General features: G+C 37.9%; 2 protein-coding genes across 3 annotated transcripts in view; one reads left to right on the plus strand and one right to left on the minus strand.

The window, feature by feature from the left end:
- Positions 1–677: 677 nt before the first annotated feature.
- fgf1a (fibroblast growth factor 1a) lies at positions 678–5102 on the plus strand. The gene is made up of 3 exons (XM_016237302.1): positions 678–1090; positions 4064–4167; positions 4257–5102. Exons 1-3 carry the CDS (start codon positions 949–951, stop codon positions 4452–4454), a joined length of 444 nt encoding a protein of 147 aa, XP_016092788.1. The 5' UTR covers positions 678–948; the 3' UTR covers positions 4455–5102.
- Positions 5103–5784: 682 nt separating this feature from the next.
- LOC107554711 (NEDD4 family-interacting protein 1-like) overlaps positions 5785–11074 on the minus strand; it is a 6506-nt gene continuing 1216 nt past the window's right edge. The window contains exons 2-8 of one of the 2 annotated variants that reach the window (XM_016237301.1): positions 9354–9441; positions 9144–9274; positions 8973–9060; positions 8043–8167; positions 7842–7908; positions 6763–6869; positions 5785–6601 (exon numbers count right to left, since the gene is read on the minus strand). In XM_016237301.1, the coding sequence (XP_016092787.1) occupies positions 6763–6869; positions 7842–7908; positions 8043–8167; positions 8973–9060; positions 9144–9274; positions 9354–9441 (606 nt within the window). In that variant the 3' untranslated portion in view covers positions 5785–6601. Of the gene's footprint in view, positions 6870–7841; positions 7909–8042; positions 8168–8972; positions 9061–9143; positions 9275–9353; positions 9442–11074 lie in introns of both variants that reach the window. The other variant, XM_016237300.1, reaches the window with a different exon arrangement.

Consider the following 11074-nt stretch of genomic DNA (forward strand, 5'->3'; position numbering starts at 1 on the left):
ACACTCACTACTTTACATTGTAGCAAAGTGTCATTTCTTCAGTGTTGTCACATGAAAAGATATAATAAAATATTTACAAAAATGTGAGGGGTGTACTCACTTCTGTGAGATACTGTATGTGATGTAAATAAACATGTATTTACATGAACTTTTTGCAACATGTCTAATAAAATGTTCTCTTAGACCCTACGGTGTCAGGAGTGGCCTGCCGTGTTATCAGAAGTCAGATGCAATGCTGGGGCGGGCTTTAACTTCACGCAGTGATTCAGACTGAACATGTGCGGTGTTGTCAAAATGGACATTATCTCAGCTCCTATGGGTGAGAGGCAAGATGCCTCTACATATTTTAGAATGCTAATCAATTATTGAAAGATATTTTTGAACATATCAATTAAAAAAAAATTTGACACTTGTGACTGGTTTTGTGGTCCAGGGTCACCTATACCAATCAAACCAATTTGATTACAAAAATAAAATTTCTTAAGAACCTGGCAGCTTTTTAAAAGATTTGCAATTGGCCCATATAACCAACCTATGTGATAATGAAACTAATTATTTAAACAAGTATTATTTACCTAAATATTATTATGAGATGAAATTATTACACTGAAAAAAAGAAATATGATATAAATTAAAATTAAACCTTATTATATAAACAATATCTTACAGCCTATGTTTAGTGCGTTTTTCCCTGGGATGTCATAATGACATGCGTCTTGCCCAGGCAGGTTTAGACTCGCTGGTTAATCAATGCAACCGTTCACCGTTCCCTGCAGCTTCAGCATTATTAGCCGTGTCTCAATCCCTCCGGAGCTGCCTACCTAGACAGCATTTCGTCCATCGCGTGCACGGTCCGAGCCAGCCGCCCAGAAATGCCGTAGGTAAGACACGGCCATCTTCAGCTCTCAGACAGCGCCTGTGCTCAGAGGAGCGCACTGGATAGTAGACATGACGGAGGCCGATCCTGCGGCGAAACGCGGCCCTCCCGACTACAAGAAGCTGGCGCGGCTGTACTGCATGAACGGAGGATTTCACCTGCGGCTCGCGGCGGACGGAACCGTGGAGGGAGCGCGAGAGGAAGACGATTACAGTGAGTTCCGCTGCAGATGATTAGAACGCGTTTATCGATGCTACGGTAAACCGTCTCGTTAGTGTGAGTGTGCTGCCGGCAGAATGAGAATAAAGTAGACGACATTGGGATTGATATTTTAAAAGGGCAATGTGCTTTGTGCTGAAAAGCATATTTTTCCCTCAGCATTGCTCTTGAAACATGAAACATGTTAGTTATAAAAAATTAAATAGGCCTATTTAAACTGTACTGAATACGTATCAGTGTGTCAGTAATTTAGCATTTTATCTATGCATCCATCTATCCTCATGCATGTGACCCTGGAGCACAAAAGCAGTTTTATTTGTAGCAATAGCCAACAATACATTGTATGGGTCAAAATTATCCATTTTCCTTTTATGCCAAAAATCATTAGGATATTAAGATCATGTTCCATGAAGATATTTTGTAAATGTCCTACTGTAAATATATCAGAACTTAATTTTTGATTAGTAATATGCATTGCTAAGAACTTCATTTGGACGACTTTAAAGATGATTTTCTCAATATTTAGATTTTTTTGCATTCTCAGATTTTCAAATAGTTGCATCTCGGCCAAATATTGTCCTGTCCTAACAAACCATACATCAATGGAAAGCTGAAAATTATTCAGCTTTCAGATGATGTATAAATCTCAGTTTCGAAAAATTGACTCTTATGACTGGTTTTGTGCTCCAGAGTCTCTCTCTCACACACACACACACAATAAATAAACATATATACTATTACACACACACACACGCGCACACACATATATACTATTACACACATACAAATATACATGCATACATTTACACACACGGAGCTGGGTACATTACTTGTCATTTGGAATCAGTAACGGATTACAAATTGCATGGCAAAAATTGTAGTCAGTAACGTAATCCATTACATTACAGATTTTAGGTAATGTAATCAGATTACTTTTGTCCTCATTTATCACATTTAAATAGGATAAGCTTGTACCATAATGATGTAAAAATACAGAATGGAAAAAATATTCCATTCATCATTGTAATTAACAACATGAAGTGTATTAAAAATTATATTACATCAACGTTTCCCAAACTGGGGTTCATAAAGGAACTGTGAGTTTAATGAAAAGCTACAAAGATTCACATCCAGCAGGCCAAAAGCTCAATGTGGGTGCTCAACCACAAACTAATCAGAGCAAAGTTGGCACGACCTTTTTTAACTTTAGTTCATGTGTAATGCTCCTGTTTGAGCATAACATCCGCAAAGGGAGATATTTTCTTTTACAGAATTTGCTTTTTAATGCAGCACTATGTAAATTTGGTCGCTCTAGCTGTTAATAAACGGAGCTGCACACATCCCACGGAAGAACATTCCAGCCGGAGCTACTTCTCTAAGTTTATGTCTCTGGCGATTCACGCAGGTATGTGTTCCTCCGCAGCGGTGACCAGCCTACAATAGTCCAAATATAAGTACTTATTATAAGTGCACCGGAGTGATTCGGAATAAGGCAAAAACGCGGTTTGGAAGATGAATTCATACTCGCTCATTATATACATTTTGCAAATTTTGAACACAGAAAAAGTTACATAGTGCTGCTTTAAGGACTACAACAAACAGCTGGTAGGGACTACAACGAGCTTCTTCCTTGGTTTGTGACCTCATGAACCCTAAAATTGACATAAACCCTGCCAACACACTGACCAATCTGAGCCCGTTGCCTATTTCTGAGGAAGGGGCTTCAGAGAACCAGGAAGTCAACAGACTGTTTTTAGGAGAACGGAAACAGCGTAAAAAAAATAATGGAATAAAAAAAAAAACAAGCATGAACACGTGTTACAGTGCCCCCCATAAACACAATCAAGCCTTCGAAACTAGCTGGTTGACCACCCCTTTATTTTATTCAGATGACAAAACGTGTGCCAATGTCTGCATTACATGTGAATAACGAGTTTGAAAGACAAAAGCCTTTCAATAATACATGGTTAAATAACCTACTGATTCATCAGTAGTTGATGCAGTGTTGAAACACTTTTGTAAATCCAGCGGCCAGATGCTGTGTATCCACCTGTGACTGATCTCAAAACTGGACGTTCTGAGTCTATATAAGCGGTAGGCTATTTTAGAAAGGAACATTTAAGAGGAATTAGGGAGAATCAATAAATTGTGAATAATTTATTGCAATTGTGTAAATAATATGCAATCATGTAATCCATAAAAAAAAGTAACTGTAGTTTGATTACGAGTATTTTAAAATGTAATTTACTCTAATTACAAGTACTTCTTTTTGGAATCTGATTACATAATCCAGATTACATGTAATCAGTTACTACCCAGCTCTGTACACACACACACACACACACACACACACACACACACACTCTCTGTCTCACACACACACACACACACACACACACACTCTCTCACACACACACACACACACTATCTCCCTCTCACACATACACACACTCTCTCACACACACACACACACAAACTCTCTCACACACACACACACACACACACACACACACTCTCTCACTCTCACACACACACACACACACACAAACTCTCTCACACACACACACACACACACACACACACACTCTTTCACACACACAGACTCACACACTCTCACACACACACACAATAAAGTGTGTGAAAAGATTTACATAAAGTGTGTACATCAACCTGTAAGCATGTCTACTCTAATGCTCAATATTATTACAAAATCGTTTAGACTATTTTGTTAACTTGACATTAAAAATTATTTACACTGCTATATATATATCTTGCTTGAAAACTTCATTTTATCCCTAAAAACATTTGTCCTTGATCTTCTGTTATTCTGGATGTTGGACACTGTTCTGGAATGTAGGATTGTTCTGTATCATTTTCAATAATCCTCCCATATTTACAACAGTCTTACTGTCTGTGTGTGTGTGTGTGTGTGTGTGTGTGTGTGTGTGTGTGTCTGTGGTTTTAAAGGCATACTGCGCATAAAAGCTACTAGTCCAGGAGTGGTGGTCATTGAAGGAGCAGAGACAGGACTTTACCTCTCTATGAATGAAGACGGCAAGCCGTACGCTTCAGTAAGTCGAATGAAATCCTTCTGATACAAAGGCATAAAACTTCATCAGTATTTTTTTGAACTGATGCATGTTTTTTTCCGTCTTTGCAGTCATTAGTAACAGATGAAAGTTATTTCTTGGAGAGGATGGAGGAAAACCACTACAACACGTATCAGTCTCAAAAGCACGGTGAAAACTGGTACGTCGGGATAAAAAAGAACGGAAGAATGAAACGCGGTCCAAGAACACACATTGGACAAAAGGCGATCTTCTTTCTCCCTCGACAGGTGGACCAGACAAAGGACTGAAGCCTGAAACCTGATCATATTTCATCACAGAATAACTGCTAACACTTTACAATAAGATCCCATTTGTAAACATTAGTTAACTACTGCTCATTTCATGGACCTAAACTAACAAACTAACAATAAAGTTACATTTTCATTATCTAATGTTAGAAAATAGAAATAAATACTGTATATTTAGTGTAGAAAAAAAATACTGTAACAGATGTATTGCTCATTGTTAATGCATCAGATAACTTTAATTATTAGGACATTATTGTAAAGTGAAGCGCTACATACATAACCCACTGTTAAATCACAGGATTCCTCCACTAACTACACATGAACCGCAGCTAACGCACTGTCAGACGGCTGAATAGACAACAGATGCAGACGAACAGAAGTTTAGATGGAAACCTTACTATTTAAATATGCACTGACAAAGAAAGATATAGTATCTAGAATAAAACTACTATAATAGTAATCTATTTTTTTTTTTAATTGTAAATTGAGTTCTTCAGTCCGAACAATCTTAAATGCCATTTCATGTTGTATTTTCTTATGGTTATGTAATCATGTGTGTCTGATTGCGTTTCATTTTTCTGTTCATGAGCAACGCTATTGTGCTGTCATTGCACCTTTCTGGATCATGTTGCACAATAAATCTCCTCACTGACATGTACTGTGTCCAGTCATTGACGGTATATATATTCATGTAAAATTATAATAACTGCAAATGAATAAATGGTAAATGTTACTATAAATACTACAATACATAACCAACAAATCATAGTTCATCTTTACTAACACATGCATAATAGATGTATACATAATTGTTAAAGTTAAGATCATTCAGTTGAGGATCTAAAAGTTTGGAGTCGATAAGATTTTTTGGGGGGAAGGTGGAGTTAATGGTTTTGCTAGGCAAATGATCAAAATGCTTTTCTTTGGAATTTTCTTATTAATCAGAAATTAGAATATGCTCATAGGATCATGTGACACTGAATAATGCTCAAAATTCAGCTTTGTCATCACATGAAACCAAATGCATTTTAAAATTGATTTAAATAGAAAACCTTTGTAATAGTATTAGGGCTGTCCATTTAGCGCATTAAATCGGTGCGGTTAAAATAGAAAAAATTATGCGTTAAAATGATTAACGCATTAAAATCAGCATTGATGCAATTAACAAGATGACTGACTGGTTTCACAACATTACTACTAAATAAAAGCAGCATCGGTGAGAATGAGAGACTTTTCAAAAATATTCAAATCTACAACCACAAACTGGAAGCAGTAGAGTATAATACTGACAAATACACACGTGATCTGTGGTGTTGCCATATGTGTTACATTTATTAAAAGTTACTCGACAAGTGTAAAACATACAAATCACAAACGACACATCGTGAAGCACTATCCCATACTGAAGTCTTCAAGAAAAACAAAAAGACCAATGAACCATCTACTGCTACATTTGGCATCATAAAACATTCTGTTATTCACACTGATTGATTAAGCGCATTACATATTCAGGAGTGCTTTAATGCTGAATTAGTTTGCTGTTTATATTGAACTGCTATGAATCTAAACTAACCTATTATATAATAAGAGTATTTTGGTCCGTTTGGTGACTAATTTAAAACAAGCCGACATATTTTCTAATACACTTTTAATATGCTTTTGGCTTTACAAGGACCTGGCAGTCGCTCTGTGCATCTAGTTCTTGTTTATATCTTGAAAGTGCATGTTTATAACATTTAATATCTCTTTTCTCGTATAATGTATATATAGTTCAGTTACTAGATTTACCCACAAAGTAAAATTACAACTTTCACACAAATTAAGAGAAAACCCACAGAAACAAACTGTGACTGGGAATTTTACAATAACTGGAGCACATGCACATGTAAGCTTCTAATTGCATAATGAGTGTATACTGTACGACTGAATTAAGCACTGATAAATGGTTGGAGGAACTCGGATCCTTTAGTAAAAAAAGCCAATGTAATTAGTTGCATTATGCAAACAACTGAGAAGTGCAAGGGCGTCTGAAGCAGATGTGTTCTTTGCACTGCTGTTGTTTATATCCTGAAGATTCAAAAAAGCTGTACGTGGCTCTCTTTGATTTTGCCGTTTTGTTCATTTTGCAATTATCCTGAGATTTTAATCTTTCACAAAATCAAAAGAGAGAAAACGCTTCACCTTCATTTTAATATCATGTCCACAATCATTTACATCACTGAAAGGTTGATTTTCCCCAAATGCAATGCACACACCTCATCTAAAAAAAAAGATTAAAAAAAAAAGGAAATAATTTCTTGCGATTTACCTAATAGAAAAAAAGAACTTGGGTTCGAGGAAGGGTAGACATGGAATGATCTGCCATGTTGCGAACTCTGGAATAGTTAACAAATCCCCGGAAGAACAGCAGGAATCCTGGTGTAATAAAAATTACATAGTTGCAATAATATATTAATTGTTAATAAAAAAAAGATAAATTGATAATACTCAAGTAATGATATAAAATAATATTAACAATAAAGTCATAATGTTAAAGTTTTTTTTTTTAAATCATCGGAACAGATTTGGAGAAATGTAGCATTGCATCAGTGTCTCAGCAATGGATGCTCTGCACTGAATGGGTGCCGTCAGAATGAGAGTCACAACAGCTGATAAAAACACCACAATAATCCACACCACTCCAGTCCATCAGTTAACATGCTAGCTGCTTGTTTGTAATAAATTCATCAACAAGACATTTTAACTTAAAACCCGTCACTTCTGGACAAAATATGAGTCCATAATTCATAACGCTTCCTCCAGTGAAACAGCCCATCTCTTGTTGTCCTCTCACATTTGTTAGAACTGTTTTGGCTTTGATCTGTGCATTTTTTTCCTCCTGATTCAGAAGAGACAAGTTTTCACTACAGAATGCAGCCGGAAGAAACATTTTTAACATTAAAACCTTTTTAATGATGGATTTGTTTCTTACAAACACTCAGCTTTTGACTTCACGAGTCGTTAACTGATGGACTGGAGTGGTGTGGATTATTGTGATGTTTTTATCAGCTGTTTGGACTCTCATTCTGACGGCACCCATTCACTGCAGAGCATCCATTGCTGAGACACTGATGCAATGCTACATTTCTCCAAATCTGATGAAGAAACAAACTCATCTACATCTCGGATGGCTAACTGTCATAACATTTTTATTTTTGGGAAAACTATTACTTATTTTTAATGAATCAGTGCAATAAAAACATTTATTTACACTCACCTACAACAAGGAAAACCCACCACAGCCAGTACTGGAGTAAACTGTCATAACATTTTTATTTTTGGGGAAACTATTACTTCAACAATAATTTTTAATGAATCAGTGCAATAAAAACATTTATTTACACTCACCTACAACAAGGAAAACCCACCACAGCCAGTACTGGCCATCAAAATATCCAGGGAAGTAGGCAGAATACTGTTTAATCACAGAAAGAAACGGGTGAGTGTTGTTCATCCTCTAATAAAAAACACTAATACAATAATATGAAATTACAAATAATATAACAAATATTTGAAAGCATATATGATGTAATACGGAACATGTCATACCCTGACAATCAGGACCCATTTGACCAGAGACAGTCCAAACCCAGAGATGGCCCCATAGCGTCCAGCCGCAGACGAGGTCAGACAGAAGGACAGGAAGAAGCCAATCCAGTTAAAGAGGAACGCCACTGATGATGCAAAGAAATGAAGAGATATTAACATATCTGATGACAAAAATTAATATTTTGCTGAGTGTGTTTTTGCGCTGGTACTTTATCTGGTTTAGGCCTGTTATGGATAAATAAATATGACACTAAAACTGCCACTAGGTGGCAGCAAGTCCCTGTCTTAATGAGCGATTTACTGAATCATTCTTTCAAACTATTCATTTAGCAATGAAGCAAGCCTTTACACTCATATGATTTGTTAAAAAAATTCAGAACCGAAACAGCACAGTAATGCTCTGAGACGCATACATGTTCTGCTCTGGCTCTGATCGGAACTATTTTCGTAGGAGAAACAGAAAAAAACGAAACAGAAAATGTGTCACTCCATATTAACCTTTTTAAACTGATGTATAAAATTAATATCACATTTGCGATTGCGATCACATGCTAATATTTAGGAAAACAGCTGATGCTTGGGTGATATTACTTAACTACATAAATATAAAAACTAAAAACTAAATTTTTTTCCTTCATAACTTGAATTATAGGCTCATTCTAACTGCATTCTAATAGGCTTCCTCATGCAGTGAATGCTTTTGGACTCTCAAGACGTGTTTTTTTTTTTTTTTTTTTTAATGCGACTGACGTACTCCATAATTTCAGGTCATATATTGTTAAAAGAACAATTACGATATTATCGCACACAACAAATAACGCACACCCGTTCCACCCATAATCCACAGCAGACTAAGTGTATCGTAAAGAGAAAGAATAAACCAAAGACACAACAACAACTGTTCTGCATCAAAGTACTGTGTGCTCTTACTGAAAAACGTAAGCATGAAAATCCCATCGTTCCCAACCCGCAGTTGATCTGTATCATCAAAGCTGTCTCTGGCAATGAAGTCCTCATCCTGTAGTAGAGGAACAAGCACGGATGTGTCAAAAGAGTGCTTAATTAACTGTGATTACCCCTAAAACCGCCACAAACGCTCACCCTGTCGGCGACTAGAGGAACGGTGGTCTCTGCTTTGCTCCTCTCAGCCTCGTCGTATGACGGCAGTGACGTGGCAACATTGTATGAGGGGGGTTTGGGGTAAACCTCATCTTCTTTGTACTCAAAGAAAGCTACAGCAAACGCATCAGACAGAGTGAAACGGTTAGGAATAATGACAGATGCAGAAGTTATTTCACACGCTCACGTTACCTGCGTTACTCGCGGTGATGCTGCTGTACGGTGGAGGCGCATCCGCGGCTTCTTGAAACACCTCCGCTGACTCCTGCTCATTATTCAACTACACAACAAAACAAAGCTGCTGATATCATATTACAACAATATTAATTTTAATATAAGATGAAAGTAAAATTGTAAATAATAAAATCAGAACACATACACACACACACACATATATATATATATATACACGCACACTGTACCCATGTACAGTCATTTTAGACACTGTTGCAACAGAGATGGAAATACAAATTTTAAATACATGAATTATGTTTTCATCTCTGTTGCCACAGTTTTGGATGTTTTTTTTTTGTTTTAAAGAAGGGGGTGTCCCAATACTTTTGTCCATATGGTGTATGTCACAAGTCACTGGTGTTCGGTGATGAGGTTTTGGCTCAAGGTCTGCATTTAAAGTCACACCAGAGGGATTCTGGGATTCTGCAGACCAGTCAAGTTCTTCCACACGGACTCAATCAAGCATTTCTTTTTGAATCTTGCCTTATACACAGAGGCATTGTCATGTTAGAATAGAAAAGGGTCCTGTCCAAACTGTTCCCTAGAATATCATTATATGTGTATAGTGTGTACATGTGTATGTCTGTGTGTGAGTATATGTGTGTGTGTGTGTGTGTGTGTGTATGCGTGTATATCTGTGTGTGTGTGTATGTGTGCGTCAGTGTGTGAGTATGTCTGTGTGTATGTCTGTATGTGTGTGTGTGTGTGTGTGTGTGTGTGCGTGTATGTGTGTGTGTGTGCGTGTATGTCTGTGTGTGTGTGTGTGTGTGCGTGTATGTGTGTGTGTGTGCGTGTATGTCTGTGTGTGTGTGTGTGTGTGCGTGTATGTGTGTGTGTGTGCGTGTATGTCTGTGTGTGTGTGTGTGTGTGCGTGTATGTGTGTGTGTGTGCGTGTATGTCTGTGTGTGTGTGTGTGTGTGCGTGTATGTGTGTGTGTGTGCGTGTATGTCTGTGTGTGTGTGTGTGTGTGCGTGTATGTGTGTGTGTGTGCGTGTATGTCTGTGTGTGTGTGTGTGTGTGCGTGTATGTGTGTGTGTGTGCGTGTATGTCTGTGTGTGTGTGTGTGTGTGCGTGTATGTGTGTGTGTGTGCGTGTATGTCTGTGTGTGTGTGTGTGTGTGCGTGTATGTGTGTGTGTGTGCGTGTATGTCTGTGTGTGTGTGTGTGTGTGCGTGTATGTGTGTGTGTGTGCGTGTATGTCTGTGTGTGTGTGTGTGTGTGCGTGTATGTGTGTGTGTGTGCGTGTATGTCTGTGTGTGTGTGTGTGTGTGCGTGTATGTGTGTGTGTGTGCGTGTATGTCTGTGTGTGTGTGTGTGTGTGCGTGTATGTGTGTGTGTGTGCGTGTATGTCTGTGTGTGTGTGTGTGTGTGCGTGTATGTGTGTGTGTGTGCGTGTATGTCTGTGTGTGTGTGTGTGTGTGCGTGTGTATGTCTGTGTGTGTATGTGTATGTGTGTGTGTGCGTATGTCTGTGTGTGTGTGCGTGTGTGTGTATGTCTGTGTGTGTGTGCGTGTGCGTGCGCGTGTGTGTGTGTGTGTGTGTGTCTGTGTGCGTGTGCATGTGCATATGTCTGTGTGCGTTTTTGTGACAAATGAGGACATAAATGTGTATAATGACAAAGGTATGACAGGTATTACAAGGAGAAGGTGACTTTTCAGGACATTACCCCATGTCCCCACT

This window comes from Sinocyclocheilus grahami, unplaced genomic scaffold (assembly GCF_001515645.1).
Source record: "Sinocyclocheilus grahami isolate Dianchi unplaced genomic scaffold, SAMN03320097.WGS_v1.1 scaffold510.1, whole genome shotgun sequence".
NCBI lineage: Eukaryota > Metazoa > Chordata > Actinopteri > Cypriniformes > Cyprinidae > Sinocyclocheilus > Sinocyclocheilus grahami.

What these genes read in the sequence shown, in the direction of transcription:
- fgf1a (XM_016237302.1), top strand. Translation starts at nt 949, where the DNA reads ATGACGGAGGCCGATCCTGCGGCGAAACGCGGCCCTCCCGACTACAAG. An exon ending in GCGAGAGGAAGACGATTACA is followed by an intron (nt 1,091 to 4,063) that starts GTGAGTTCCGCT and finishes GTGGTTTTAAAG; the next exon opens with GCATACTGCGCATAAAAGCT. An exon ending in ACGGCAAGCCGTACGCTTCA is followed by an intron (nt 4,168 to 4,256) that starts GTAAGTCGAATG and finishes CCGTCTTTGCAG; the next exon opens with TCATTAGTAACAGATGAAAG.